Source organism: Vicugna pacos, chromosome 25, assembly GCF_048564905.1.
Source record: "Vicugna pacos chromosome 25, VicPac4, whole genome shotgun sequence".
NCBI classification, from domain to species: Eukaryota; Metazoa; Chordata; class Mammalia; order Artiodactyla; family Camelidae; genus Vicugna; species Vicugna pacos.
The window spans coordinates 39,961,483-39,988,667 of NC_133011.1; the positions used below are offsets into that span (position 1 = coordinate 39,961,483).

Genomic DNA, 27,185 nt, shown 5'->3' on the forward strand with positions numbered 1-27,185 from the left:
CTCCTCCGTGGGGGCGGCTGGAGCGACCCAACGGACGCTGCAGCAACCAGGCTCCAGGTGAGACACCGAAGCGCTTCCGGAGAGTTATGGTCTGGGTCCAGAGGGTCTGGGGACGGGATCCGATAACCCTGGGAGGGACTTGCGTGGACCGCGGTTTCGGCCGCTTCCGACGTTCGAGCCTGGGGGACCCAGGCACCGCAGCCGACCTCGGCCACCCCCGCGACTCACCTCCCGCGCCCAGGCCGGCCACCGGGGGCGCCCGCGGGCGGCCGGCGCTCTGGCCCGCTCGCGCACTCTATGGCCGCCGCGTTTCCCGGTTGCGCGGCCTGGGCCCGAGCGGCGCTCGGAGTACCGCCGCGGAGAGGCCGGCAGCTCTTTGGAGGTACTGACGCCGCGAGGACCCGAGGGTGCCAGTGAGGACGCCAGGCTGTCCAACCCGGCCCCGCCCCGAAGCCATGCCGCCGTATGACCCCTGACCCGACCGGACCCCACTTGGAACCGCTCTGTCCCAGCTTTGAGTGGGGCCTCTGATCCCGCCCAGGCCGGCCTTGGACCCAGCCCCAGCCTCCAGAATCCGGGTGCGCGCCCCTAGAGCCCCGCTCTCCCTGCCATGCATGGAAAGCTGCTGCCGCTGGCCGGCCTCTACCTGGTGCAGGGCCTGCCCTACGGGCTGCAGTCTGGCCTGCTGCCCGTGCTGCTGCGGGCGCGCGGCCTCTCCCTGACACGCGTGGGACTGGCCAAGGTGTTGTACGCGCCGTGGTTGTTCAAGCTCGTGTGGGCCCCCCTGGTGGACACGTGGGGCTCCCTGAGAACCTGGCTGACGCTCAGCACAGCTGCTCTGGGTCTGGCGTGTGGGCTGCTGGCAGCCCTGCCTCCTGCCGAAGCTGGCCAGGCCGGGCTGCCCTCCACTGTGGCGGGGCTGCTTTTGCTGCTGAACCTCGCTGCAGCTGTGCAGGATGTGGCCCTGGACACACTGGCTATGCAACTTCTGGCGCCCTCTGAACTGGGGCCTGGCAACACCGTGCAGGTGGTGGCTTACAAGCTGGGGGCGGTGCTGGCCGGGGGTGGGCTGCTGGCCCTTGTACCCCCCATCTCCTGGGCCCTGCTTTTTCAGCTCCTGGCTGCCACCTACTGGCTGGTTGCTGCCTTGGCCTGGGTTGCGCCAGCCCTGCAACAGTTACCCCCACCTCAGCACTCAGAGCTGCCCGGACATGCCCTGCACCTTTGGCAGGACTTGCTGGCCGTGCCTGGGACCCTGTGGACGGTGGGCTTTGTGCTCACCTACAAGCTGGGTGAGTTAGGGCTTGAGTCAGGCAACAGCAGGGGCGGGAGCTCCAGGCGAGTCCCCAAGAGCCCTAGAGCTTGCTTGTGGGGCTGCCTTCTCTACTTCTGGGGAGTGGTCTGCAGGCTAGAGCCCATCCCAGCTCTGCAGCTGGGCCTTGCTCCTTGTCCCCTCTGCAGGCCCAGCTCCATGGCTGTTCTGAGCCCCAGCCAGACCCTCTTGGTTCACCCTGAGCTCAGCTGATGCCCATCGCCAACTGTCCTGGCATCTCTGACCTAGGACAGAGGCAGGGCTGGGGGAGGGTGACTGCTGAGGCCCTAGGATGAGGAGGGAGGTGGGCTGCTCCTGGTTTTCTCCCTGCAGGTGAGCAGGGTGCCGGCAGCCTGTTCCCCCTCCTCCTGCTGGACTGCGGCATTTCCACCTCCGAGCTGGGGCTGTGGAATGGTGTGGGTGCTGTGGTATGCTCCATTGCTGGCTCATCCCTGGGCGGGGTCCTACTGGCCAAGCACTGGTGAGCCCTCCTCCACCCATCACACACCTGCTCCCCTCTGGGCCTTCCCTGCACCCCTGTCCTTCCCTATCTCCTCTCCCCAGGCAGCCACTGCACCTGCTGAGGTCAGTGTTTCGGTTCTGTCTCGGAGGCCTGGCCTGCCAGACTGCCCTGCTCTTTCCCCTGGTTGCTCCTGCGGCCCCGCTGGGTACCCGCACAGTATTAAGAGGTGAGGGGTTGGCCGTCGTGGGGAGGAGCCTGGAGTCCTGGGCCCCGCTGACCTCAGCTCCCCCAGGGGCAGCCTTGCTGAGCCTGTGTCTCCAGCACTTCCTGGGGGGTTTGGTCACAACCACCACCTTCACCCTGATGATGCACTGCAGTCAGCTGGCACCCAGTGCCCTGCAGGTGAGGGGACGCAGCTGGGACACCAGGGGGCTGCAGGGTGGGAGTACAAGCAGGTCCTGACGCTCTCCACCCATTCCCAGGCCACGCACTACAGTCTCCTGGCCACGCTGGAGCTGCTGGGGAAGCTGCTGGTGGGCTCACTGGCTGGAGCCCTGGCTGACAGCCTGGGGCCACACCTCTGCTTCTGCTTCTTCCTTGTTGTCTCAGCCACACCCGTCCTGTACTTGGGCCTGGCACCCAGCATCCTGGCCTGAGCTGGGTGGCCAGACTTGTCAATAAAGTGGAGTGTGCATGTGGCCTGTGTCTGGGACGAGTGACATGCAAGGTTCTCAGACTGGGGTTGTCCCCACCAGAAGGAGGGGCCCTAAGAGCAACTTGAGCATCTTTTATTCTGTACCCCCTTTGTCCCCACACTCCTGGCAGTGGGTTTTGCCCAGGGTGGTTGGTCACTGATACCCCATCTTTGCCTTGATGAACTGCTGCATGTGACACCCTCCATACTGGCTGTGCAGGCCCTGCTCAGGCCATGTCGTCTGTGATGTGGGAGCACAGGGCCTTCTGCACAGGGCAGTCAGTGGCCCCACAGCAGGACCTCCTCTGTGGCCAGGTGCATCAGGGCATGGAAGCTCAGGTGTAGGTACTTTCTCCAGAAGCGTCGGTCCCGCCCATAAACCTGGGCCGGATAGCGGGGGCTCCCTGCAGTTGAACGAGAAACCCGGCTCTGAGGACTCTTGGCCCAGTCCAGCCCCCAGCCCCTGCCCTTCTCAGGGCTATGCCTCCCAGACCCTCACCGATGCCGTGGAAGACCCGGGCCACAGCCCTGCCCGAGAACTGCTGCTCTGGCCAGGAGGACAAGAGGTGGCGGATGTCCCGGCGGATCTGCTCCTCCCAGTCCTGGAGCTGCTGGTGGGGGACACGTCAGGCCAATCCGCGCTCCCGAGACACCCGGTCTCACATGGCTCAGCGTGGGGCAGGCGGCGGGTACACAGGTGTCTTGCTGCCTCACCTCACTGCAGTCCTGTGTCCTCTCTGTGACACCCCCCCCCCCAGGAGGCCCTGGCACTCACCTGGGCCTGTCCTGGCTCTGGACCCTGCTCCTCCTCCATGTCCCCTGGGCCCTCATCCTCGAAGTAGCGGCTGAGCAGGGCCTTGAGCTGACTGCTGCGGTCCTCGTTGGGCTGCTCCAGGCACGGCCCACAGCTGGGGAAGGCTACGCTATGGTGGGATGAGCCTGTCAGAACTGCCCCCCGGGGAGGGTGGGGCGGCCCAGGCCCTGTCCACCCTCTCCAGCACCTGTGAAAAGCCCAGAAGGTGCGGCGCAGACTGGCCAGGGCATCTCGCTCTCGAGCCTGCACACGGCTGTATAGGAAGTCACAGATCTCGTCCTTCTTCTGGGCTGTCAGGTCCCCGGGGCTGTGCAGGTGGAAGGCTAGCTCCCTGAACTCCACCAGCACCCCTGTGCCCTGAGGCACACCTGCCAGAAAGGGTATCAGAAATGGGCAGGCAGAAGGGCAAGCACCCGGCAAGCAGGGCGGGGGGGCGGGCACACCTGTCCTGCGCTCTGGGTCCCAGCGCAGCTGCTTAAGAGCCCGCCGCACAGGGGCCAGTTCCCAGCCCATTGAGTCCACCAGCTCGACCATGTCAAACTCCACAGAACTGCTCTCCCCACCGGTGTTATCGGGGGGCTGCTGGGCCAAGCACACAGCCAGGGGAGGACACCTATGCCAGGGAGAGGCCAGGTGTGATGGGCAGTCCTGGTTCTCTGTCCCTGTCCCCAACCCGAGTTGGGTGGGATGTGTGCTCACCTGCGGGCCAGGGCCTGGAGCTGTGTGGGGCCCCCGGGGCAGCGCAGGTGGCAGCGGGCATAGGTGGGTGCCAGTAGCTTCAGCCAGCGCTGTGGGTGCAGCTCCAGGTAGCAGAGCAGGGTCTCGATGGCTGGGGGCAGAGCAGGGCTCAGGGGACATGGGGATATAGGGACGCCCCCGCCGCACATCCCCGTTTCTCACCCTCTTCAGGCATATCCAGGGCCTGCACCATTGGCTGTACTGGGAGCGCCCGCTCATGGCCCAGACACTGGGCTCTGTGCTTGAGACTGGGTTGGTCAGCATCCTGGGGGCATGTGGCCACAGGAGCACTAGTTGAGTGGCCGTCCTGGCTCTCACCACCCTCCTGCTCTGGGGGACTCTGGGTGCAGGCGCAGGGAGGAAACACGCACTGCACGAGCTTCTTCACCGCGAGGAAGTCGACAGCGTTGGCGTGCACGTGTCTTCGCAGCTCCCAGAGATCCTCGCCCTGCAGCAGAGCAGCCGTGAACGTGGGGCTGTGCACGAGGCAGGCTCAGGGGTCTCCAGCCGGCTGGGTACCCACCTGGGGCTGCAGGAAGAGGTGGCAGTGTGCAGGCTGCCCGTCACGCCCGGCCCGGCCCACAGCCTGCACATAGTTCTCAAAGCTTGGGGGCAGACCCAGATGCAGCACGGCCCGCACGTCCGGCCGGTCCAGCCCCATCCCGAACGCCACTGTGGCCACCACCACCCACAGCCGGCCCTCCATGAAGGCTCGCTGCACCCGCCGCCGTTCCCGGCTGCACATGCCGGCATGGTAGGCTTCAGCCACAGACTCCAAGGCTTGGCCTGCAGGGAAGATGCACAGATGGTCAGGTGGGGTGCCTGCCTGGGGCAGGTCTGTGGGGGGCAGCCCTGCCCCCACCTCACCTCCGGGGCCCAGGGCCCAGGCCTCACGCAGGCAGGTGCGCAGCAGTGCAGCAACACGCTCCGTGTCCTCTCGCCTGTTGCAGTAGATGATGACAGAACCCAGGGCACGAAAACGGTCACTCTGCAGCAGTGTCACCAGAGCCTGGGGGGACACAATGGTCAGTGTGAGCAGTCGGGGGGCAGGGGCCTCTGCTGGGCCCATGTGTGCAGTTACCTGGTCTGGGTCCCTGTCTGTGGACACAGAGAGATGCAGGTTGGCTGGGATGGTGACTGGGCCCCTGAGGACAGACTCCTCAGCCACACCCAGGTGCTGGGCCACGTCATGGGCGGTGCTGCGTGTGGCTGTGGCTGTGAGACCCAGGAAACAGCTGACACCGAGGCGTTCCCGCAACACCTGTGTGGAGGCGGGTGGTGAGGACGCCCAACTCGCCTCCCCTGGCCTGCTCACCCGTCCCCTGGACAAGGCTCACCTTGCAGACACGCAGGTAGCAGGGCCGGAAGTTGTGGGACCACTGAGAGAGGCAGTGAGCCTCGTCGATGCAAGCGAAGGCAACTGGGGGGAGCTGAGTGAGGAAGACAGCACCCCCGGCCCCAGCCCCAGCCAGTGCCTCTGGTGAAAGCATCAGTACTTGGACCTGGGCCGATCGAACCTGAGGACGGCAAGGTCAGGAGTGCCACCTAGGGGCTGCCTGCTGCCTCTGCCCCCGTGCCGTGAGGCTCCCTTACCTTCTGCAGTGCAGAGTCCCGCTGCCTCCTGGTCATCCCGGAGTGGATGCAGGCTGCCTTCAGGCCTGGGGGCAGGCTGGACACCTGCAGATACAGGAGCACAGCCTGTCGCAGGCCCCCAGCCCTGGCCCGTTCCCAAACGCCTCTTAAAATGGTTTGACATGACAGCTACTGCAGCTCCACCCAGGCCCCCTGGGGAGAAAAAACTCAGACCCTGGGTCCTGCAACTAAGGGTTCAGATCCACCTGTGGGCCTTGACTTAGGAGTGCTGGGGACAGATGGGTCCCAGTAGGGATGTACCCCCTTCCCAGTGCTGTTCCTCTTGTGGGTGGGCCTGGGTCTGGCCAGCCATGTCCTTGTTGCCTTTGGGCCACTGCCAGGCCTGCAGCTAGGGACAGAGCTGAGAACAAACCGCCTCTGTGCAGCTCTAGGGTGGGGGCGGGGTGAGAAGCAGCAGTCCCAGTGGGGGCCAGTTCTTGTCTTCAGCATGTGCCGGGGCTCTGTCCACCCACCTGGTCATCCATGAGTGACATGAGGGGAGAGATGACGAGTGCAAGGCAGGGACTGCGCCGGGAGTAGAGCAGCGCGGGCAGCTGGTAGCACAAGGACTTGCCAGCGCCTGTGGGCAGCACCAGCAGTGTGGACATGCCTGGGTGTGGCCAAGCAAGGGTCACTAGCGCCACTCTGGCTGGGCCTTGGCCCCCCTACGCCCTCCCCCAGCCACACTCACCAGACAGGATCCGCATGACCACACACTCCTGCCCAGGGCGGAAGGCCTGGTGCCCCAGCTGCCCCAGGGCCTGGAACACCTCAGCCGGTGTGTCTGCAGCATAGTATCAGTCAGCATAGCCCCAGTTGCCCTTATTTCTCAGTAAAGGCTCTGGGCTGGTAGGTGTCTACTCACCTGCCACCTGCCCCGAGGGCCCTGGTGGGTAGAGTGGGGGCACGGAAGGAGGGGGACAGGGCACCTCGGGCACAGACTCCCCCAGAGGCAGCAGCAGCTCAGACCCCGCAGGCTCTGTGTCTTCTCTGCCTGCCGGGAGCAGACAGAGGATAGTATAGGAGCTCCAGGCTGGACAGGGTCATCCTAGCAAGGCCACTGGCTACAAACTCTTCTCCATCCCTTTGCTCACCAGAGAGTCGGCAGTCGTCAGCACCAGTGCTCTGGGATACTTCCTCCAATGTGGGCAGGGTCTGTGTGTCACCCTCCTGAGGAGCCAGGGTAGGTTCTGGACCAGGAGTAGCGAGTTAGTAGAGCCTTTTGCTTGAGCTAGATTTGCCTCCCAAAGAGCACACCAACCCCTCAGAGCAGCGTTCACCCAGGCCACCACCCAGGGCAGAGGCCTCACCTGACTGAAGGCAGTGGGATGCCCAGTGGCTGAGCTGCTCACACTGGAAATAAGAGTCCTTGGCTGTGGCTCTGGGCTGAACACCCCCAAGACACTCCCCTTTCTTCTGCCACTTCTGCCTCCATGTCTGCAGGGACACAGAGGAGGGTCACAGGGCGAGAAGCTGGAGGAGAAGGGGAGCATCTGACACCACCTTCTCACCTGCTTGCGGAGAAGCCTGCCCCGCAGGGCTGGGCCCCGCACATAGCGTTTCTGCTTCATGTTGAGTCGCACGTAATTACCCCTGTCTCGCGCGGTGGGCCTAGAAGAGACACAGATAGACCGAGCCCAAAACCCTCCTTACCTCGGTTTGGTCAGAGGCAGCCATGCCAGGGGGTTACAGCGGTGCTACCTGGGGGCTGTGGGGTTGCTGGGGGGCTGTGCCCTCACAGGCTCCTCTGGAGAGTCTTTTGCATGCACTGCAGCCCCAGCTCCCTCAGGCAGGGGTTCCCCTTGACCTTTGTCCTGCTGAGTCTGCGCATGGCATCCCTCCAGCTCCCTACTCCGTCTCCGCTTCTTGCCTTGACTGTTACCACTATGGGGTTTTAACGCACTGACACCAGTTGCTTGTAGGGCTGGAACCTCTGGGCCTTGTACAGGTACGGTGATGGGGTAGAGGGCAGATGGAACACCTGAAGTCAGAGGCTGTGACTCCTCTGCACCCAGGACAGGCTGGCAGGCCTTGGGAACCCCCAGAAAATCTGGGGTTCCACTGTGGCACCGCTGTAGCCATCCAGGGTCTAGAGAGCCCAGTCGCAGGCTCAGGGATGCCCGCAGCTGCTGGAGCCGTCCTGGCCTCAGCTGGGGCTTGGGAGGCTGGGGGGGCACCTCGTCGTCATCTTCTGGAGAGGTGGGGGCAGTCGTTGGGCTTGGAGGCCCTGGGGAAGGGACCTTGGAGGATCTTTGGGCAAGTCGGGGTATCCGGCCCAGGGCTGGCCTGGCCTGGAAAGGAGAGACAAGCAAGGAGGAACTCAGGTCCCCTGGCTGCTGCAACTCAACCCTGCTGGAGTCCTCACCTACAACAGCTGAGTGAAGCGAGAAGCACAAGGCTGAGATATAAAAGAAGAGGCTGACTCTGGCCTCTCCTGAGGAGTCCTGCCCTCGTTAAGAATGCAGCTGTGTGTGTGCATCTGTGAACACATGAGTCCACGTGGAGGAGTTGACAGGGATGGGTGTCTAGTGATTCTGCCCCTTAGCCAAGAGCACGTCTGGACCCAGCCTGATGCACTGCGTGCCTGGCCCTTACCCCTCACCTGCAGACTGTACTTTAGGTTGGCCTTAAGCCTCTTCCCATAGTCCTGCACAGACCCCTGAGAGCTCGGCTTCCATGTAGGCCGGAGACTCTGGGTCGCAGCCCGATTCAAGTGGGACCCCCAGCAGCTGGGCGCCGGCACCTGCAGGGCGAGACAGTAGGGATGTAGGCCATGGAAAGGCTGGTGTAGGGGACAGAGGTGTCTCCAGCCCCGCAGAGACCTGGAGGGGGAGGGGGCGGGGCGGGGCGGGGCGGGGCGGCGCTGGCCTTCTACCACCCTGTCTATCCTCCCCACGAGTTCTGTGCCCTACAGAGGGTGGGGCGCGACTCCTCTAGGCTCCGGCATACAGGAAATTAATAGAGAGGATGAGATGTTCAGCCTGGGTACCTCCTCGGCTGCCGCGGGAAGCGACTGCTCCAAATCGCGAGGCCCGACGCCGCCGGCCTGGCCCAGGGTCTCCTTCAGGGCACCGTACTCCCGGTAGAGTGCTGAGGGCGGGATCGGGGTGGGGGTCGGTGTTTAGGGGTCAGCAGCCTGGAGTCAGGGCTCGGATGGGGCCGCCCGGCCGCCCCGCGCCCACGCGCTCACCGCGGGTCTCCTCCGGCGCCGCGTCTACGTCCTCCTGTAAAGGGAGTGCGTCAGCAGGAGGCCGCACCCTCAGCTCCCCGCCCACAGACAGCCCACACCTGGCCTGGCCGCCGTCCGTGCTGCCGCCGAAACGCACGCTCCCACGCCTGCAGCCTCTCCCGCACGTCCCGCAGCCGCTCCATGGCCGCCCCACACACCGCGCCCTGCAAATCTCCCGCCACGAGGGCGACGCCGGCCGCCAGCCAATGGAGGCGCTCGGCGGGGTCGGAGGCGGAGCGGTGGTACAGCCGCTCGGCCGGGACAGCCAATCCGCAGGGCTCTAGCGCGGCAGCCAATGGGGGGCGTTTACGTCATCGCGGCGCGCGGCGGTGCTGGGCGGGGCACGACAGACGGCGAGGCGTGGCCGGCAGCGGTGGTGGTGGCTGCGAGGCCGGTGAGCGCTGGCATCCAGCCGGGAACTGAGCGGGGCAGTGTGCGACCCCTGGCTCTGCCTGGCCGCACGAGGCGGGTGCTGGCCATCGGGGCGGCGCCACCTGGGAGGCAAGGGCGGGAGCCCGGGCGGTGCGGCTGCTGGGTGGGACCCGGAGCCTGGCGCGGGGCTGAGCGGCCTCCGGCCCCGAGGGGACGACGCCTCGGCTTCGAGGGGCAGAACCCCGCCCAGGAGGTGGAAGGGCGTCGGATTGAGGGCCTCCTGCGGTTCGAGGCTTGGATAAGCCGGGCGGGGGCGTTTTCAGGGAAACGCTGGAGCTGGGGCCGGCTGGAGGGGGCGGTGGCCACCACACCGAGACTCCTCCCACGGTGACCACACTGGCTGCTTTCGTTGCCTCTCGTGACAGGTGCTCGGTTGGCCTGTCCTGTCACAGCGAGGTATGAGTCGTCCTCGCGAGATTTGTCCACAGGCCGAGCGAGTCCGAGGGTTGACGTCTGGGGCTTCTCAGGAACCAGTGCCCTAAGGACTTGTGTGTGAGGTCCGCAAGAGCAGGGGCTCTGGGGCCAGGCTGCCACCTTTCCCCCAGTTCATCACACAAGGCTGTGACCTTGGTCGGGCACGGCCTAGGTCTTAGTTTTCTAATCTGTTTTCAGGGTGATGACCCGGAGGCAGTTTTGAGGATGAGGTGCCTGGCACACAGTAAGTCGGCTAACTGTTGCTGCTGTGAAGTCAGCAGCACAGCTGACACACAGGTACCTTTGTGCCCTCAGGCATCTTCTGTGCGCTCCTTGTCAGCTTGGATGTTCCTTTGGCAGCTGCCTCTGTGCGTCTGAGCAAAGGCCCCTGGCCTGGTGCCTTTGAACCCCATGGATTTGAGACTTGGTCTCTCAACGTGGTTCTCCAGGAAAGAGACAGATGTTTAGACAGATGACAAGGATCCCGGTGGATGAGGCACTTTTCCTTTCTGTAAATCTCCAGGGTTCTCCCTGTCTGGCAGTGAAATAGTAGAACTGGAGCTCATGTTGAGGGCCTGGGTTCCTCAGGCCCTCTGGACTTGGTGTTCCCTGGGTCCTGGTCTTGTCTACCTGCTTGGGTGTTTATAAAGCTGCATCTGTACTTCTAGCTCCTGTTTACTGTGCTGCACAGAATCCAAGGGCAGTCTGCTAGAGATTCTGAGGAGGCTATGAGAGAGGACACTTGGATACAACTTCTAGCCCCTGGGAGTATCCCATCCCACTAGTGCTGTGGGGGGAGGGGCCTGAGCTTTGGTCTACTTTTAAGGAAGGGAGGCTCTGATAAGTAGCTTTGTGATTTGGGAGGGCTGCGATTCAGATGGGGGGCCCTGCAGAGCAACAGCCATCAGAAGTACACCCAGGCGAGTTAGTCATCTCTGGTGCCATGCTGTTTTATGTGCTGCTTGATACCTTTGTTTCCCTAAAAATGCCCCCGTGCTTTGGAGGGTGGGGCCTGGGGGCAGCCTTGAGCTCCTTTCCTCTCCACTCAGCCTATTGCAAGGCACCTAGCACTTGATCTTTGGTGCTGTGGTTCTCCACTCTGTGCTAGGCTCCATGCTGAGCTTTCCCACGACCAGTGCATGGAGGGGGCAGTGGCCTCGCGTCTGTCCTCCCCACTGAAGGTCCCTTCCCTGCAGGTGGCCTCCTGCCTGGCCCAGCGCCATGCACACGCTTGTGTTCCTGAGCACACGGCAGATGCTCCAGTGCCAGTCAGCTGCCTGCCAGGCCCTGCCCCTGCTGCCACGAGAGCTCTTCCCCTTGCTGTTCAAAGTGGCCTTTATGGACAAGAAGACTGTCGTGCTGCGGGAGCTGGTGCACATGTGGCCCTTCCCACTGCTCAGCTTCCAGCAGCTGCTGCAGGAGTGTGCCCACTGCAGCCGGGCCCTGCTGCAGGAGCGGCCTAGTACTGAGAGCATGCAAGCCGTGATCCTGGGGCTGACCGCCCGGCTCCACACCCCAGAGACTGAGGCTGGCACTCAGCCCCTCTGCAGGTATGGGCTCACTGGAGTGGCCCTCAGGCCTGGGGAGGGGGGTGCAAAAAGGATCCTCCACAAGAGGTTCCAGTCTGGTATAAGAGCTCAATGCAAGAGCAAGCATGCTGCTCCTGTCCCAGGGTGGCGGATAGTGGGTGTGGGCTGTGTTCCCTTGTCTCCTGTCTCAGCCCACCCTTGCTCCCAGGAAGCACGTGCTGCGGGTGCTGGACATGACGGGCCTTCTGGATGATGGCGTGGAGCAGGACCCTGGCACCATGAGCATGTGGGACTGCACAGCAGCTGTGGCCCGCACGTGCATCGCACAGCAGCAGGGCAGGACTGCAGAGCCAGGGCTGGCTCCCATTCCTGTGGAGGTGCGAGTGGACCTGCGGGTGAACCGGGCCTCTTACGCGTTCCTGCGGGAGGCGCTCCGCAGCAGCGTAGGCAGCCCACTGCGGCTCTGCTGCCGGGACCTGCGGGCTGAGGACTTGCCCATGCGCAATACAGTGGCCCTGCTACAGCTTCTGGATGCTGGCTGCCTGCGCCGTGTGGACCTGCGCTTCAACAACTTGGGCCTGCGTGGCCTGTCTGTCATCATCCCGCACGTGGCCCGCTTCCAGCACCTGGCCAGCCTGCGGCTGCACTATGTCCATGGGGACTCACGGCAGCCCTCCGTGGACGGTGAGGACAACTTCCGCTACTTCCTGGCTCAGATGGGTCGCTTCACTTGTTTGCGGGAGCTCAGCATGGGCTCCTCTCTCCTCTCGGGGCGGCTGGACCAGTTACTCAGGTGAGTGGGCCTGCTATTACCCTGCTCCTCCCATCCCCTCCACAAGACCTTCCCCTGGCCCTGCCTGTTTGTGACCCCCTGTGCCCCCCTGCAGCACCCTGCAGAGCCCCCTGGAGAGCCTGGAGCTGGCCTTCTGTGCCCTACTGCCTGAGGACCTGCGTTTCCTGGCACAGAGCCCTCATGCTGTCCACCTCAAGAAGTTGGACCTGAGTGGCAACGACCTGTCTGGCAGACAGCTAGAGCCCTTCCAGGGTCTGCTACAGGCAGCAGCAGCCACTCTGCTGCACCTCGAGCTGACTGAGTGCCAGCTTGCTGATACCCAGCTGCTGGTCACACTCCCTGTGCTGACTCGCTGCACCAGCCTCCGCTACCTCGGCCTCTACGGCAATCCACTGTCCATGGCAGGCCTCAAGGAACTCCTGCGGGACTCAGTGGCACAGGCTGAGCTGCGCACAGTGGTGCACCCTTTCCCTGTGGACTGTTATGAGGGCCTGCCCTGGCCACCGCCTGCCTCTGTCCTGCTGGAAGCCTCCATCAATGAAGAGAAGTTTGCCCGTGTGGAGGCCGAGCTGCACCAGTTGCTGCTGGCCTCGGGCCGTGCTCATGTGCTCTGGACCACAGACATCTACGGGCGCCTGGCTGCAGACTACTTTAGCCTGTGATCTCTCACCTCTGGGTGAGAGTCGGGCAGTCCGGGGGTCCAGGGTTCTCGGAAGCCCCTTGCCCCTTGGGTAGGCAGAGCCTTGGCTGGGACCCCGCTGGAGGCCTGACATAAAGGCACTAGTCTCTGATTTCCTTGTTCCTGGGTGCACCCTGAGCCTCCCCATGCTTTCTGTAGCACGCTGCGCAGTTTGTTCTGCACCTGCTAACCTGACTGGTTGACCACTTGCGGGCCTGCGGGCTGGATGCTAGGCCTGCACGGCCCTGCTTAGGTTTAGCTGCATTTGGCTGCCCTCTGGTGTCCTGGTTCTCTCTTCAGAATGTTCCTGGGGTCAGTGAGCTAAGAGAGTTTTCCTCTGGGCCCTCCCCAAGAGCAGACTGGTCTGGGGTGGAACTTGGGACAGGCCTGCTTCAAGGACTGAGCCCCCACGCACTCTGGGGCTTCTAAGGGGGTCTTCCTACCTTGACACCCAGGAGACTGCCTCTCAGCTGGCTTTTGGAGCCAGAAGGTGTCCTTAAGGTACAAAAGTGCAGTGTGTTTAGAACTTAAATTCGTGGATTTTTTTTTTCTGTCTTAATTGATTAGGGTGACTTGTCTCCTTCTCTGCTGCACCCCTAGCATGGCCACTGAATACCAAGCCCTCAGGCCCGCTGCCCCTCCCCTTCCCTAGGCTTCCCCACAGTCCACCCCGCCCACCTCGCGGTGGTCCAGGCTCCTCCAGTAGGCGGCGGGACTGGAGGTCGGGTGATTTTGGGGGGGGGGGGATTTTTCTGGAGGGCTTCAGTCGGGGCGTTGGCAGCCTACCCTACCACCCTCCTTTCGCGCACCAGGACTTCCGACTGCGGAGCCGGGGTCCTTAGGTGCTTGAGTCTCTCTCCGCGCCCCGGACGCCACACAAGTCTCGCAGCACACTGCGCAGCTTTCCAGCCTTTACTGACCGTGTTGGAGCATGCGCATGGTGAGCTGCGGGCCAGCCAATCCGCGGGGCCTACGTCATCAGCGCGCGCCCGACCGCCCCTCAGCAGTGGATCTCGTAGGCGGCGGGCGGCTGCAGTGGGAGCCCTTGTGTGGGTCCGGGTTCCGTGCTCTCGGTCGTCTCCGCTGGGCCCTCGGCGAAGAGCGGCTTGGAGCGGTCGATGACGAACATCTCGTGGCCCCGCTCGTCGCGCAGCTCCTCGAGCTGCGCGAAGGTGTAGGGCCCGTCAGAGTAGTCGTTGACGAAGAGAGCGCCCTCCCCCGGCGGCCCTGGCGCTTTTTTGCGCCTGCGTCGCCGGCGGCAGATCATGGTCGCCAGCAGCAGCACCGTGAGCGCCAGGAGCGCAATGGCCGCCGCGATAACCGTCTGCGTGGCCAGGCTCAGGGCACGGAAGGCCATGCTGCCTGCTTCGGGCAGGGGCTCGTGGCTGATGGGGCCGGCGGCCGGGGGCGGCGCGGGCGCCAGCTGCTGCTGCCGGGACAGGTTGACCAGGAGCTGGAAGGGCACGCGGGCGGCGCCGCCGGCGTTGGAGGCCTCGCACTCGTACTTGCCGGCGTGGGCCAGGGTGATGTTGGTGAGGAAAAGCATGCCGCTGCCCGTGTCAGAGGCCCCGGGCCCGCCTGGGACCGGCACCCCACCTTCTGGTTGGGCTTGGGCCGGCGGCGGCCCCTCGCGAGGCTGTGCCACCTTTCTCCAGGTCACGAGGGGCTGCGGGTAGCCAGAAGCCTGGCAGGCAACCCTTAGGTCCTCACCCAGGTTGGCTGTCACCTCCAGCGGCTCCACGTGCACAGTGGGTGGGATGCAGATGAGGCTACTGCCAGACACGTCCAGGAGACTCTGAAGTGCCAGGCGGGGAGGCTCTGCACACATGATCTTCCTGTCCCTGGAGCTGAGCAGCCGCTGGCCCCCCTCTTTGATCCAGACTCCCAGCCAATGCAGGGCACAGTCACAGCGCCATGGGTTCTCTGTGGGCAGAGCAGCGGCGGGCAGGTAGCTCAGGTGCCTCCGGAACACAGTCTGTGCAGTTGGGTTGTTGGCCAGAGGAGGAGCCCTTTTCCCACCTCCCACAGTCAGGGACCTCTGCCACCCCTTCTCTGACCCCAAGCGCCTTAGTGTGTAGGCGGGCACACCCCCACCCGCAACTCCGTTCTGTAATGCATGTTCTAGTTCACTTCACTAAACTCTTGGAAAGTCCCCACTCCTCTGAAGCCTCTCCCTGCAACAAATCTCACTATTTGGGGGAACCTCTGTGTTCACGTAGACATCCCACCAGCACTGAAACTTTGCACATCCTCTTGGCCCTGCCTTCAGGTGCTGTCTCCAGGAAATGGCCCCAGTCCTGGTCTCATCTGTCCAGTTTTTGCCTGCCTGCCCTCCAATGGCCCCAAAGTGTGCAAGCCACTCAGCTCTGTCCAGTCTGTTCAGGGACTTGTACCTTTTCTGTTTTCCTTGGGAGGGGTCCCCGAACTGCCCCTACCAGCACCCCTGTTCCTAGCAGTCTTCTATCATGTCTGTGGGTGGTGGTGTGGCCCTGCAGAGCACTACTGCCATTGGAGACCCTTCCACAGCTGGGCCTGCTCCCTACTGTCATCACTGTGGCCAAGGAAGCTACCTTTGCACGAGACCCCCTTGACCCCATAAGCGGTACCTGTGAGGCGTAGGACCTGCAGGCTGGCTAGGGGCTGCAGGGCCTCTCGGCTGATGGTGCCCAGCTGGTTCCTGCTGAGGTCCAGCAGGGCCAGCGAAGAGAGCCCGGCCAGGGCCTGGTCCTCCAGCAGCTCAATGCTGTTTTCCTGCAGGTGCAGCTCCTGCAGTCGCTGAAGCAGGGACAGTAGATCATCAGGGAAAGGGGCCTTGGAGGACAGGTCCCCTTCTTACCAGGCTAGACTGTGCTGACGGAGAACTCCCTTTCCATACTCCCGTTGGGCAGAGCATGTGGCAATGCAGGAAAACTGCTGCCCTTGCCCACCCCTCTCCCCACTCACCTGCAGGTGTAGGAAGGTGAAATCCAGCAGCTGCACCAGCTGGTTACCGGCTAGGTAGAGTACACGCAGTTGGGCCAGACCAGCAAAAGCGCCTACACGCAAGCCTCGCAGCCCGTTGCTGGTGAGCGCCAGCTCCAGCAGGCGCGACTGCGCGCGGAAGGCACCTGGCTCCAGAGCGCGCAGGCTGTTGTTGTGCAGGTAGAGATGGCGCAAGGAGGCCAGAGGCGTCAAGACACCAGGCTCCAGGTGCGCGATGCAGTTGTCCTGCAGGAACAGTGTCTGTGGGGCCAGAGGGAGGGAGGGCATTTACCCCACTGGGGCTGTCTCTTCCCTAGGGGGCCCAACCACCCAAGAGGAAACACATCCCCATCCCTCTGCATCTCAGGCACCCCTCCCCTGCAGCCCAGCAGCCTCCATGCGGTGCCCACCTGTGTCCCGGGCGGGATCCCAGGCGGGATGACGTGGAGCTGCAGGGCACCGCACTCCACTGTGGCGCTGTAGCAGCGGCAGGCAGCCGGACAGCTGGCAGCGCAGGGCAGGACACTGGATAGTGACAGCAGCAACAGCAACAGCAATGTGGGTGCCCCTGGGGCCATCTCCCGTGGGACAGGCGCGCACTGCGAAGCCGCAGCCTCCTCACCAGCCTGCCTCCAGTCCAGCCCTGGATGGGACGCGCCTCCTGAAACACAGGTTCTGCCTGTCTTTAACATTTGAGAGCCACTAAAAAGGATGGCTGGAGGCACACATCCTGTGTCTGAATTTTTTTAAGTTTTAAATCAGCTTGAGAAACTGATTAAACGTTCATTGCCTTCCTTTATAAAAAGTTGTAAAGATCTGGGGCATCAGGTTCCAATTTAGAATTTCTTCTGTCCTCAGAGTCTTGCCACACAGGCCACGTGGGGACAGCCCACCCCATCCCAGCCCGCTTTTCTCCCCATCCCATCTCTACTAGCACTGAGGAGTTTCCTGCTCATGCGCGAGGACGTCTTGACCGCCGTGCCCTCTACACCCTAACAACAGCCACTCCTTGGATCTTGCGTGCAAGAGGCTGGTGAAAGGTATGGCCTTGGGGACACAAGGGTTAAGTTTGGGGTCAGTTACCACAGCGTGGACTAGAATGGGAAGAGCAGCCTCTGGGCAGACACATCCCCATGTCCACATAGACTCTTCACTCTGTGGGGACTGGTGTCAGACCTTGAAGGCACAGAGCTTAGAGTAGAGGTCGTTTTTGTGCCCCCAGGACGAGGTCCAAGGCTCCACACTCCTTCCCTGCCCTCAACTGACCTTGACCCAGCATTTACTCTGGTCATTTTTATCCCTGGAACTCATGCTCTGTCCTCAAACCTGGGATTCTCCTGTTGTAAATTGATGGAGGATATGGGCACAACTGGTCTCAGGGGAGGCACCAGGAAAATCGAGGCATATCTTTGTCCAGCCTCTGCCCCTGCCCTCCTGGGAGTGGAAGTGGCTGGAACAGCTTAGCTAGAATTAGGGCTTTTTCCTCAGGGAGTTTGTTAGATAATCAGGGGTGAGACAAACAGCAGGAAAATCAGTTTGGAAGGTGTGGGCCTGTCATCTCCATACTGGCTCCCAGTAAAGGACCCCTGTTTTGGGGGGCATGTGGGGCCCTGGAATGGCTGGGGTGTGAAAGATGGGCCTTGGGCCACCAACTGGGTTTCTAGTGGTGTTTCCCAAGTAGGCTTTGGGGGCAGTGACTTCCTGGACTGAAGTGGGGAGTCGTGTGTTGGGTTTATGTTCATGCAAATGTGACCCTAGAGAGAGGGCAAGGCCTGGGTCTAGCTTGAGGCACATTGAGTCCAAATTAAAGGTGGGGACTTGGGCTGAGAAGCCAGCCAGTCTGAAGCCAGGGATGGGGCTGAGGGTGTGCTATCACTGAGCCTTTAGCTCCACCTCACACTGTCCCTGCTTGAACACCTGCCTGCTCACCAGGACTCCCCACTAGCAAGAGTGAGTCATGTGGAAAGGCAGTAAGTGGCCTTGGTGTTTGTTTGAGTCTTGCTCTAAATTGTAATTCACATGATTATTGAAAATCACTGGAGAGAGATAGGCACAGCAAAAGTTTTAATGGAATAGCTTTGGCTCAGGCAGAGGCAGTTCCCAGATGTCTCAGAATGTAGGTGAGCCCCAAGAAACTGGGGGCATTCTCTGAAGCCCCTGGGACCCATTTCCCTGAACAAAAGGGGTGGCCCAGGGTGGCCACCCAGCTTCCAGCAGCAAGGCCTCTCAAATATAGAAGGTTCTTGGCCTCCTCCTCAGGACTCAGGGGACTACTGCTCTGATGGACAGCTCCTAGATGCTGATTCGTGTATAAAGGCTGGCCTGGGCAAGGATGAGGGCCAAGCAGGAAGGGCAGGGGAGGCCAGCCCAGAAATCCTTTTACCTAGGGGAAAACCCCTAATCCGGCTGGGCAGGGGTGGGTTGTCACTGTCTCAGGGCACCCATTTGAGGGGGAGGGAGGCTCGGAGGGGTAAGAGGGGAAGACCTGCGATCCTCTCAGGCGCAGAGTCGGGAGTCTTGATCGTCCACGGCCTCAGGCATGGTCTGTCCCGGGCCGGTACAGGGCAGGGTGTGGTCCCCGCCAGGTCGCAAGCCTTTCTCGGTGAGCAGGGACGGCCCGCGATCCCGCCCCCTCGCCCGCTGACCTTGGGTCGGGCGGACCCCTCACCTGACGCTTCCTCGGTGCGGCTCCCCCGCCGAACCCTGGCCCACCGAGCAGCGCAGGGCGGGGGAGGGGCGGGCGCCGCTCGCGCTCGCGCACTGGAGCGCCGGCGCCTCCCGCCCGGCCGCCCGGGTCTGCCGTCGCGAGCGCCGGCCGAACCAGAGGACGCCGAGGACACCCCAGGCGAGGTGTGTGGGGAGGGACCGAGGGCTGGTGACCCAGCCCCTCCCCGTGTCGGGGCCCGGGCCGCGGTAGCACCACGGACAGCGCCGGGCGGGGCGGGGCAGCGGAGCAGCGGGGCAGCGGGGCAGCGGTGCGCCTTCGCCGCGCACGCGCACTCAGCCTCAGCCAGCGAGCTCTCCGGGTAGCGCGTGCGCAGCGACGCGGGCCGCGCGGCGCCGCTCAGGGTGGTGGGGCAGCGAGCAGCAGCGGGGCCAGGTCCATAGTGAGCGCGAAACGGCGGCCCTGCCAACACACGTGAGAGGGCAGGTCGGGAGCGCCAGGCGCGTACTCGAAGCAGGCGCTGAGCTCGAAGGCCAGGGCCGATCGCACCAGCCCTACACCGCCCGCGCGCTCCGGCGCTGGGTGGTAGAGCCGCCCATTGGCGGCCAGGGGCAGCAGGCGCGCCGGCTGGAAGGGTACGGCCAGGGCCTCGCCGCCGCCGCAGTAGGAGAGGCGCGGGGGCCCGGGGTCCGCGGCCAGCAGGTGCGTGAAGACCACGGGTCGGTCCTCGCAGCGGAGGAAGTTGCGCTCCCTGCCGCATGGTGAGAGGAAGGGGAAGGAGGCCTCGTAGCGCCCGCTGCGGTTGGGTCTCAGGCGAGAGAAGAAGACGACCAGGAACTGCGGGTCTGGGGGACCGAAGGGCGCGGCTGCTCAGCATGCCGGGCCCCAAGGCCCCTGGGCCCTACTGCCCCCAGGCAGGCGGCTAACCCTGGGCGACACCAAGGGCAGGCACCGGGTGTTGATGGGCTGTCCTGGCCTGTCTCCAGACAGGAAGCTCTGGAGCGCAGGACTCCCAGTACCCCGCTGCGGGCAGGCCCACCAACAGGTTGGGCAGCGGAGCCCTTCAGGGCCTTCTCCGAAGCGAGGGAAGGTCGGGGAGGAGAGCGCATCAGTACCTTTGAAGCAGGTGATGAAGTTCTTCATTTTGGAGTCATCTAGGAAAAGCTGCAGACAGAGGGGCAGGCCGTGACCCATCAGTCCCAGGTGGAAGCTCGACAAAGCTGGCCCCAGAGCGGGAAGGCCCCGGTGGGCGTCCTCTTTCCTTGCTCGTCTGTGCACACCGAGTGCAGAGGCGCGTGGAAGGTAAACCCCTGCCGACTTCCCCGCATCCACCCCGCACTCCAGGCCATGCTTCCTCACGCACAGGTTCTCTGGCCTGACACGTCTTCCCCACGTCTCTTCCCTCCTCCTTTCTAGTTTCTATGTGCCGCCTCCGCGGAGGCTGATTTGCTTCCCCCTGGACATGGCGGACACCCCTGTCAAAGCTTCCAAAGTAGGTGGGGCGGCTGCAGGAGCTGGGGATGCAAAGCGAGCGGAGTGCAACCACTTGCGGGAGGTTGGCTGCTGGGGGCCTAGCCCTTTGGGGCCGGGACCAGGCGCGCCAGTCGCTCCGGCGCGGCGCGGCGCGCCGCCCCCGCCCACCAGTCGCATTCACTTACTTTAAAAGACCCCGCCCCTCAGACGCCTACCGCCAGGCCCCACCTCTCTCGCAGGGGCCTCCCTCAGGCCCCGCCCCCTCCCCGCCCACCTGGCCCTGATGATCCAAGTAGTAAAAGTATTCCCGCGTCCGCGGCTCTGGGCTCTGGCCCTGCGTGTAGGAGACGCCTCCAACCCCGCCGCAGGCCCGGGTCCCCAGGGACCGCGCCAAGCCCAGGGCCCAAGCCCGGAAAGCCCAGGCCCGGAGAGCCCCACGAGTCGCCCACATCCTCCTTTCTCGCCGGAAGCGGTCAGAGGGTCACGAGGGGGCGGTGCTGCGCAAACGTACGTCCCCCCTGCGGCTGCGACCTTGCGCTTTGGGTTCCGTTTGCGGCCACCGAGCGCGCCCGGCCTGGCCTCGCGCGTCCCCCGGACGGCCCCGACGTTCTTCCTTCTTTGAGCCTTAGGGGCTCGCCGCCCTGCCGTTCGGCTGGGGAAAGGGTGGCGGGCGGGGCTGCCCGACGGTGGGGTGCAGGCGAGTTCAGGACGGGGTCACCGGCCGGGGCTGGGGCCGGCGCGCTGGCGGGCTTGCGGGCCCAGTCTCTCTGCTCTCGGAAGCTGGCTGTCCCCTAGTGGGCGAGCTACCCTCACTGTCTCCTCCCCGATCCCCTGGGAAGCCAGCTCGGCGGGGCCGACTGCGCGTCCAACTAGGTGCTGAACAAAGAGATGGTGAATAAACACTGCCTAGAAGCCTATGCGTGCCTCAGAGGAGGGCGGGTCAGACAAAGACCCCAGCAGTCGGGCGGGGCTTCGGGGTCAAGTATGATAATTCAGGTGGCCGCAGCCGGCCCAGGGTGCCTCTCATCCTGCGCACCTACCTGGAGCCTCGTCCGCGATTCATCATCTCCCCGTTGTTTCAGGGAAGCTGCCTTACTCTCCCTTCCACCCCTGTTCCAGCCTCTCCGCCCCCCATTCTCCCTTGGCCTGGCGTCCACGCCGGCAACCGACTGGCCGCTGACAGTGAGCTGCCCAGAGCCCCAACCCAGACCTCCCCCCCCCGCAAGCCCCGCTGCAACTGGAAGGAACGGAAGGCAACAGGCAGCGACCAAGGCTTGCAAGTGTCTATATGTACTTTATTCACACAGAGTGTTGTCACCTCTCGAGACCATGCGTCAGAGCGAGTCTGTGGCCCCACTGCCCCTCCTTAGGGCCCAAGACCACCCGACTGAGGACGCTCCCCCAGGGGACACCCGGGTCTCGGCAGGGCTGGGCTTTTTTGTTTTTAATAATAAATAAAAACTCAACTCTAAAAAATATATATATATATATATAAAAACTGGGGAGAAATTAAGTTCTACGACAGTTGGAACTCAAAATTCCAAAATGGAAAATACACAAACTGAAAATCTAGGTACCTACCCACCCCCCCAGCTCTGGCCTCGAGGAAGGGGAGTCCCCAGCGCCACCCTAGTCCCCGAGCTCGGGGTTCCTTCCCTCTCATCTGCTGCAGGTCCTGAATAGGGATAGGGCAGGGTTTGGTTTTTGGTCAGAAGCCAGGAGGGTGGAGAGAAAAATGAAGGAATGATACCAACTTGTCTGAAGAGGACAGACGAGAACAACTCAAATAAATAACATCTGGGTTAAGACTATGTCATTAGCAAATTTAGTTCTTATATGTTTTGCTCTATTTATATCTCTATACACAGGCGGGCTGGGGTGCAGGATAGATTCTGAATTTATAGTTACACGAAGAAAAAAAATATTCTCGCCCCTCCCCCACCCTGCCCCAAGAATGCCTGCCCAACCCTGCCCCCAACCCAGAGGACTTTGGTTTGGGGGCCCACTCCCCACCTAGAGAGCACCTACCGGACCCTGGGCCAGCCTGGCTCGGCTCTGGTGGTGGACAGCCCAGTGTCCTTAAGCCCCCAAATTCCTGTGCAGTCACCACCATGGAAGCCACAGGTGGCGGGGAAGGGGGCGGGAAGGGACCAGGAGGGCGGAAGTTGTAGGCCAGGAGACCGAGGGTAAGAGAGAGCAGGGTAAGGAGAAAGGGGCAGCCGCGCTGGGCCCAGACCAGGGCTAGGCTGAGCGCAGGAGCCCCAGCAAGGCAGCTCACCCGGGGAGGGCGGCTTGTGCTCTCGGGCCGGCCGGGAGGGGCAGTGTCACTTGGCTCCAGGAAACAGAAGGCACTTTCTTGGGGCTGATCCGCGGCTGGTGGTGGGTGGCGCAGTGCCCACCGAACTGGCCACGAGGCGGGGGAGGGGGGTGGCTAGAGGCGCCCTTCCTGCAGCCCCTCTGCCCTGGCTGCGCCCTCAGGCCGAGGGCCTGGGTGGGGGAAATGGGGGTTCCAGGGCTGGGGCGGGCATGGGCGGAGCCTGGCATGCTACCTCCGCGGCTGGGGCGTTCCCTCCCCCCCCCCCCTGCGTGCTCCCCTGACCCCGCGCACCTGGGCAGGCTCTGTCCCCACCCTTGGTCCTTTGGTGCCCAGGTGCTATAGCACGCCCTCCATGAAGCTGGTGTCCAGGTGCTGGATGAGCACCCGCAGGAAGGACATCTCCTTGCGAGTGTTCTCGAAGATGACGCGCGGGTCGTCCGAGCGGCAGCGCAGGCAGTTGGGCGCCATCACCATGGCCAGGTTGCTGACGTCCATCTTGGTGATGGCCACGTTGGCCGGCTGCACGAACACCTGCACGGGGGAGCCGGCGGTGGGCCCAAGCGGGTCTGGAGGGGCAGGCCCGGGCTGCGGTGGAGCTGGGGGCAGGGCCCGCCGCCTACCTGGAGGAAGCGGATGAGGTAGCACAGCACCAGGCGGTTGATTCGGGGCAACGCGTGCACCACGGCCACGGCGGCCTCGGGGCTCTCGTAGTGAGAAATGCACTGCTCATAGAACTCGTGCGGGATCAGGGGTTCCTCCAGCTCCCGGTACCACAGCTTCAGGAGTGATGCTGGGAACACAGCGTGGACGCTCAGCTGGCTTGCTGGGCAGGCACCTCTGGGCAGGGCGTGGGGCACCTGCTGGGCTGCAGCAAGGGTGGACAGGGGCTGGGGGTGGGGGCAGTGTGCAAGGGTAGCAGGTGAGAAGGGATGCTGGACAGGACCAGACGGTAAAGTGTCCACCCAGCAATGCGGGCTGTGCCAACCCTGAAGCCAACAAGCTTATGGTCCTGAGGGCCTGGACTGATGCTGGAGTGCTGCGAGATTGTTTCTGGAGGAACGTGCAAGTGTGCAAAATGCAATTTCTCAAAAGGCTGTGCAGCCGCTGTGTGCAGCCAAGCTGCAAAGAGGTGCCAAGGGAGGCCTGTCATACAGGCAGGTGCTGGAAAAGGACCAAGGGGCTGTCCCTTCACTACGGAAAGCAGGAAGGGCTGAACTGTTCACACTGCCTGAGCCAGACTCGCTGCTGCTGAGAGGGCTGGGACCTCACCTGGGACATGAGGGTCCTCCAGGCCTGTTGGCACCTTCCACTGATCCACCTGTAGCTTCAGGGCGTTCACCTCATCAATGTCCCCAGGGACTCTGCGAGCACATGGCAGGTCTCAGGCTTGCTTGGGGTCAGGGTCATTTGGCTCCTCTCTGGGTCAGGTGTGGCTGAGGTCCCCTGCCCCAGGCACCCAAGCCACCATCCTTCACCCCTCTGCTGACTGCCCCCATGCAAATCTTCTTCTGAATGGTCCCTGAGGTCCAAACCCACGAGCCGGTTTCCCCAGCTGTCCCTCTGGGTCTTGCAGTGGTGGGGAGGTCTATGACAGTAGGTGACCGGCCACACTCCCCCACAGCCCCGGCAGGGCCATCATCTCCACTCACAGCTGAGGACGGGCTGGGGGTTGCTGATCTTTCCAGGCCTTGCCCATGGTTGCTGTCTGAGTGCCCTCTGGGCCCCTGGTGACCATTTCTGCAGGGGCACTGTCCCCTGGCTGGCTCACTTGCTGGGGTTCAGGTGTGCTGCTGTTCAGGGCGGACAGCCCTGCTGACCTTCCTCCTAACGCTGGGGCCATTTGCTCCAAGGTGCCCCTCCCTCCCTGCATGCTGGCTTCTCGTGGGGCCTCTGGCTGCTCTGAGGTAGGGGCATGGGTCTCCTAGCCCCACTGCCCAGGGCTGGGGCATGGAAGTAGGCCCAGTGGGCTTGCTGCCTGATGGCCCCTGCCTGCCTGGGACACATGGTGAAAACACCGAGGCCCCCACACCCAGGGCCCAGGTGGCGGGGCACCTGAAGATGCCTTCCGTCTGGTCACCGTTGAGTGCGAGCACCTCCTCAGACAACCGAGTCTGTACCCAGGGCAGCTGCCGGTCAGGGTAGCGCTCTTTCTGCAGACTCATGACCTCTTGCAGCGCGCTGCCAAACATGGAGGGGCTGAACACGGCGTTCTTGGCATGCCGAATCTCCTCCACGTTGGGCTTCTTCAGCCCCTGCAAAGGCAGCCCAGCTCTCTGTCCCAGTGTGGCCCTGCTCCCAGCCCTCCTGCCCCTATGCCCTTCCGAGGGCTGCCCTGGCTCACCAGTCCTCACCTCTCCCTTTGTCCTCTTGTCCCTGTGAACTCCAGGCCTCTGCCTAGCCAGAGCTGGGGCACCCCAATTCCCTGACCCCCGAGTCACTAGGGGGCCACTTCAAGCAGCACCCTCCCCACTGTGAGCCATTAACTGCCTCCCCACCCCCTGCTCCCAAACATGCAGCCCCCGCCTCCCTTCAGACCCTGTCTGGGTGACACTGGCACAGGCCCCTCGCCCACCTCTACCTGCTGTCCTGGAGGAGTTCATACCTTCTTGGCCCCGGTTAGGGCTGCCTTCTGCAGCTTGTGGTAACAGTACTTGGCGTATGTGCTTATAGCCACCCCTGGAAAAGAATAGTGCCAGTTGGCTTGGTGTGGATGTGCAGGAAGCAGGGGCTGCGGGCCCACCAGTGACTAAGAGAGGAAGCAGCAAGAGGGTGAGGAAAGGCAGCTCCTGCAAGAACCCTGGGGATCCAAGCCGGCCTGGCCAGGCTCCTGCCCACTGCTTGTCCAGGGCAATGGGTCCTCACTCTCCTGAGCTGTCCTTTAGTGTTAATACCCACATGGAAAAGCACCTCCAGAGCAGCCAGGCTAAAGGAACTCCTCTGCCAGCCCACCTAATCCTCCCCATGGCCAAGAAAGGCAGGGCCTGGGCCCCAGGGCTTTCAAACCCCATGCCTCCTCCAGCTGGCCTTGGGAAGCCCCCCCGACAAGGGTAATTTCTACAAGCAGCAGGCCTGGAGGCACTCAGCACTCACTGCCTTGGGCCAGCACAGGGGAAGGAGCTCTCCTGCAGCTCTGTGCCCAGCTGGAGGCCCCGGGGAGCCCTAGGGGGGGGCCTTAGCCCGTGGGTGGCCATGTCTGCTTGGTTGACGGATGCCTGGGTGTGGGTCGGGGAGGGGGAGGCCCAGGTGGGAAGGGGATGTGTGTGGAGCGGATGTCCCCTGTCCTGAACCTGGGTGTCACTGGGAGGGTAGCACTGGGGAAGCACAACTTTGAAGGCTGAAGGCAACAGGAGGGCTGGTCTCCTTTCTCAAAGAAGGGGCTTCCTAACCCTAACCCTAAAATCCATCCCTGGCAGCAGCAGCTCTAGCTAATGGTCACAGGGGGCAGGGGACAGGGCTAGCATTCCAAGCACAAGGACCTCAGGGACCTTGGCCAGATACCTGGAGGGTGGGGAGGAGGCCCCACCCAGGGAGGGTCTGACATGTGGGGAAAGCCTTTCTTGACCCAGGCAAGGGCAGGGAAGGAGAAGCAAGGTAGGGAACATGGGGAGGCCAAGCCCTGAGAAGCCACTGAGCCAGGCTGCCACGGACCAACGGACAGATGGACAGACAGACAGAGGGGTTGGAATGGGCCCCTCCTCTGTAGGGCCTGCCTGCCTGCCTGCCGGAGGAGGGCTTCTAGACCCAAGTCTCAAACCCAAACACAGAAGTCTTTTAAAGGAGGCAGTTTCTTGTGGGCGTCTGAGGACAAGGGGTTCCTTGAACCTCAGCATGATGAACACAAACGCGTCTCAGTCCATGAAAACCTTCATTTCCAGTTATCACAAACTAGTTTTGTCATTATAACTGGTAAGGGGATTCCTTTTTAGAGTAATCACAATGAAAACAAACATTTCCTATAGATGTTTGAACCCTGGAAACTCTTTCAGGTCCCTTGGAAAGTGCGGACCCCAGGCAGACAATCCTGGCTGTAGCCTCTGATCTGCCAACCTGGGACACATCACTTGGAACCCTCTGCTTCCAGCCAATGTGGCCCTTGTGGGCCAGCTCTCGGCCCAGGGAGAATGGACGGTGCTTAATCAAATAGGGCCTGGGCTGGACCCTGACCCCTGGGAGCCCACGAGCACTTTGTAGCAAGGCAATGCAGCAGGAGCCTGGTGCTCACTCAGTCCAGAGCCTCCTGTCCCTGGGCTTGGGGCCTCTGAGGAGACGTGCCCTGACCTCCTGCCCTTGGTGTGACAGAAGTGGACCACAGCTCTCCCAGCAGGGAGGACATGGCACCAGGGTTAACAGGGCTTCCTTGGAGCTTGGTGGGGGTCCTGAGCCAGCATCCAGGACAAGGGCAGGGATGGGAGTGCCGTGGGAGGGAGGCTGGGAAACCCCTGGGCTGTGCTGGGAAGCACAGGGGTAACCTGGGCTGGAGGTCAGGGCTGGGGAGGCACTTGCCCGCTGGACACTCCCCCACTCACACTCACCTGGGGGCGCCTCCAGCAGGCCTTGGTCAACAGTCCTCAGGCCCCTCCCCACTGAGAACCCAGCATGCAAGTTGGAAATTGTTCTTAGCACCATGGAGAGAGGTGCAGGGCAGGTGTGGCCTTCCCCAGGAGCCCTGTCCATGACCTGGGCTTCCAGCTGGCTCCGAGGAGCTGATGTTAGTGTCCCCCTCTGCCCCCCAGCCCAGAAGCGGTTAGAGAAGAGGCCAGGTGGCCGAGGCTGGAGAGCAGAGCTGTGCAGACGCAGCGCGGGGCTGCAGGGAGAGGCCCTACCATCCGGCTCCTCAACATAAGGCTTGGGTTTCTTTCTCAACTTGGACTTCTTCTTAGTGTTCCTTTCCAGGAGCTCTTTCATGTGCTGTGTCACTGGGGAGCAAACAGAGTGGTGAGGACCACAGAGCACAAGGAGGAACGCAGGCCCGCACAGGTCCCGGCACAGCTGGACCCTCCGGGGAGACAGGGCCGCCAGCTGGGAGCGCTGGGGTGGGGC

General features: G+C 63.0%; 5 protein-coding genes and 1 long non-coding RNA gene across 24 annotated transcripts in view; 3 read left to right on the forward strand and 3 right to left on the reverse strand.

Annotated features, from left to right (window-relative positions):
• The first annotated feature begins 68 nt into the window (after nt 1–68).
• MFSD3 (major facilitator superfamily domain containing 3) lies at nt 69–2,473 on the forward strand. 10 transcript variants are annotated; one of them, XM_072950053.1, is made up of 5 exons: nt 69–382; nt 1,115–1,292; nt 1,646–2,001; nt 2,068–2,177; nt 2,258–2,473. In XM_072950053.1, exons 1-5 carry the CDS (start codon nt 87–89, stop codon nt 2,335–2,337), a joined length of 1,020 nt encoding a protein of 339 aa, XP_072806154.1. In that variant the 5' UTR covers nt 69–86; the 3' UTR covers nt 2,338–2,473. The 10 variants fall into 10 exon arrangements, with proteins under 10 accessions (XP_072806154.1, XP_072806153.1, XP_006211309.2 ...); XM_006211247.4 differs by having other exon boundaries at nt 245–1,292; nt 1,646–1,793; nt 1,877–2,001; XM_072950049.1 differs by having other exon boundaries at nt 245–1,292; nt 1,646–1,793; nt 1,924–2,001.
• A 74-nt stretch (nt 2,474–2,547) lies between these two features.
• On the reverse strand, nt 2,548–9,078 carry RECQL4 (RecQ like helicase 4). The gene is made up of 23 exons (XM_072950045.1): nt 8,942–9,078; nt 8,844–8,877; nt 8,643–8,743; nt 8,256–8,396; nt 7,355–7,944; nt 7,165–7,264; nt 6,964–7,090; nt 6,748–6,843; nt 6,519–6,647; nt 6,345–6,437; nt 6,127–6,263; nt 5,615–5,698; nt 5,359–5,538; nt 5,103–5,282; nt 4,889–5,030; nt 4,545–4,807; nt 4,184–4,469; nt 3,983–4,112; nt 3,727–3,896; nt 3,471–3,651; nt 3,245–3,392; nt 2,969–3,077; nt 2,548–2,873 (listed from the first exon to the last, which is right to left on the reverse strand). The coding sequence occupies exons 1-23, from the start codon at nt 9,023–9,025 to the stop codon at nt 2,749–2,751; spliced, it is 3,630 nt and encodes a 1,209-aa protein (XP_072806146.1). The 5' UTR covers nt 9,026–9,078; the 3' UTR covers nt 2,548–2,748.
• A 131-nt stretch (nt 9,079–9,209) lies between these two features.
• On the forward strand, nt 9,210–12,841 carry LRRC14 (leucine rich repeat containing 14). Of its 5 annotated transcripts, none has more exons than XM_015245258.3 (5): nt 9,210–9,276; nt 9,927–9,972; nt 10,925–11,278; nt 11,466–12,050; nt 12,145–12,841. In XM_015245258.3, the coding sequence occupies exons 3-5, from the start codon at nt 10,950–10,952 to the stop codon at nt 12,710–12,712; spliced, it is 1,482 nt and encodes a 493-aa protein (XP_015100744.1). In that variant the 5' UTR covers nt 9,210–9,276; nt 9,927–9,972; nt 10,925–10,949; the 3' UTR covers nt 12,713–12,841. The 5 variants fall into 5 exon arrangements, with proteins under 5 accessions (XP_015100744.1, XP_015100741.1, XP_015100742.1 ...); XM_015245255.3 differs by having other exon boundaries at nt 9,219–9,276; nt 9,927–10,025; XM_072950061.1 differs by having other exon boundaries at nt 9,262–9,383.
• A 451-nt stretch (nt 12,842–13,292) lies between these two features.
• LRRC24 (leucine rich repeat containing 24) lies at nt 13,293–19,611 on the reverse strand. 2 transcript variants are annotated; one of them, XM_072950060.1, is made up of 7 exons: nt 19,471–19,611; nt 18,359–19,200; nt 16,101–16,351; nt 15,673–15,951; nt 15,336–15,504; nt 14,440–14,652; nt 13,293–13,891 (listed from the first exon to the last, which is right to left on the reverse strand). In XM_072950060.1, exons 2-7 carry the CDS (start codon nt 19,113–19,115, stop codon nt 13,512–13,514), a joined length of 2,049 nt encoding a protein of 682 aa, XP_072806161.1. In that variant the 5' UTR covers nt 19,116–19,200; nt 19,471–19,611; the 3' UTR covers nt 13,293–13,511. The 2 variants fall into 2 exon arrangements, with proteins under 2 accessions (XP_072806161.1, XP_031546348.2); XM_031690488.2 differs by having other exon boundaries at nt 13,628–14,652.
• Nucleotides 19,612–19,997: 386 nt separating this feature from the next.
• LOC140689364 (uncharacterized) lies at nt 19,998–21,639 on the forward strand. The gene is made up of 2 exons (XR_012064305.1): nt 19,998–20,335; nt 21,136–21,639. It is a non-coding gene; the product is annotated as an uncharacterized lncRNA (long non-coding RNA).
• A 2-nt stretch (nt 21,640–21,641) lies between these two features.
• Nucleotides 21,642–27,185, reverse strand: part of ARHGAP39 (Rho GTPase activating protein 39) — a 77,937-nt gene continuing 72,393 nt past the window's right edge. For 2 of the 5 annotated variants that reach the window (XM_072950055.1, XM_072950056.1), the window contains 6 exons: nt 26,969–27,061; nt 24,748–24,821; nt 24,198–24,397; nt 23,415–23,506; nt 22,766–23,010; nt 21,642–22,676 (listed from right to left, as the gene is read on the reverse strand). In XM_072950055.1, coding sequence (XP_072806156.1) covers nt 22,482–22,676; nt 22,766–23,010; nt 23,415–23,506; nt 24,198–24,397; nt 24,748–24,821; nt 26,969–27,061 — 899 coding nt within the window. In that variant the 3' untranslated portion in view covers nt 21,642–22,481. Of the gene's footprint in view, nt 22,677–22,765; nt 23,033–23,414; nt 23,507–24,197; nt 24,398–24,723; nt 24,822–26,968; nt 27,062–27,185 lie in introns of those variants that run through there. The other 3 variants (XM_072950057.1, XR_012064303.1, XM_072950058.1) reach the window with 3 other exon arrangements.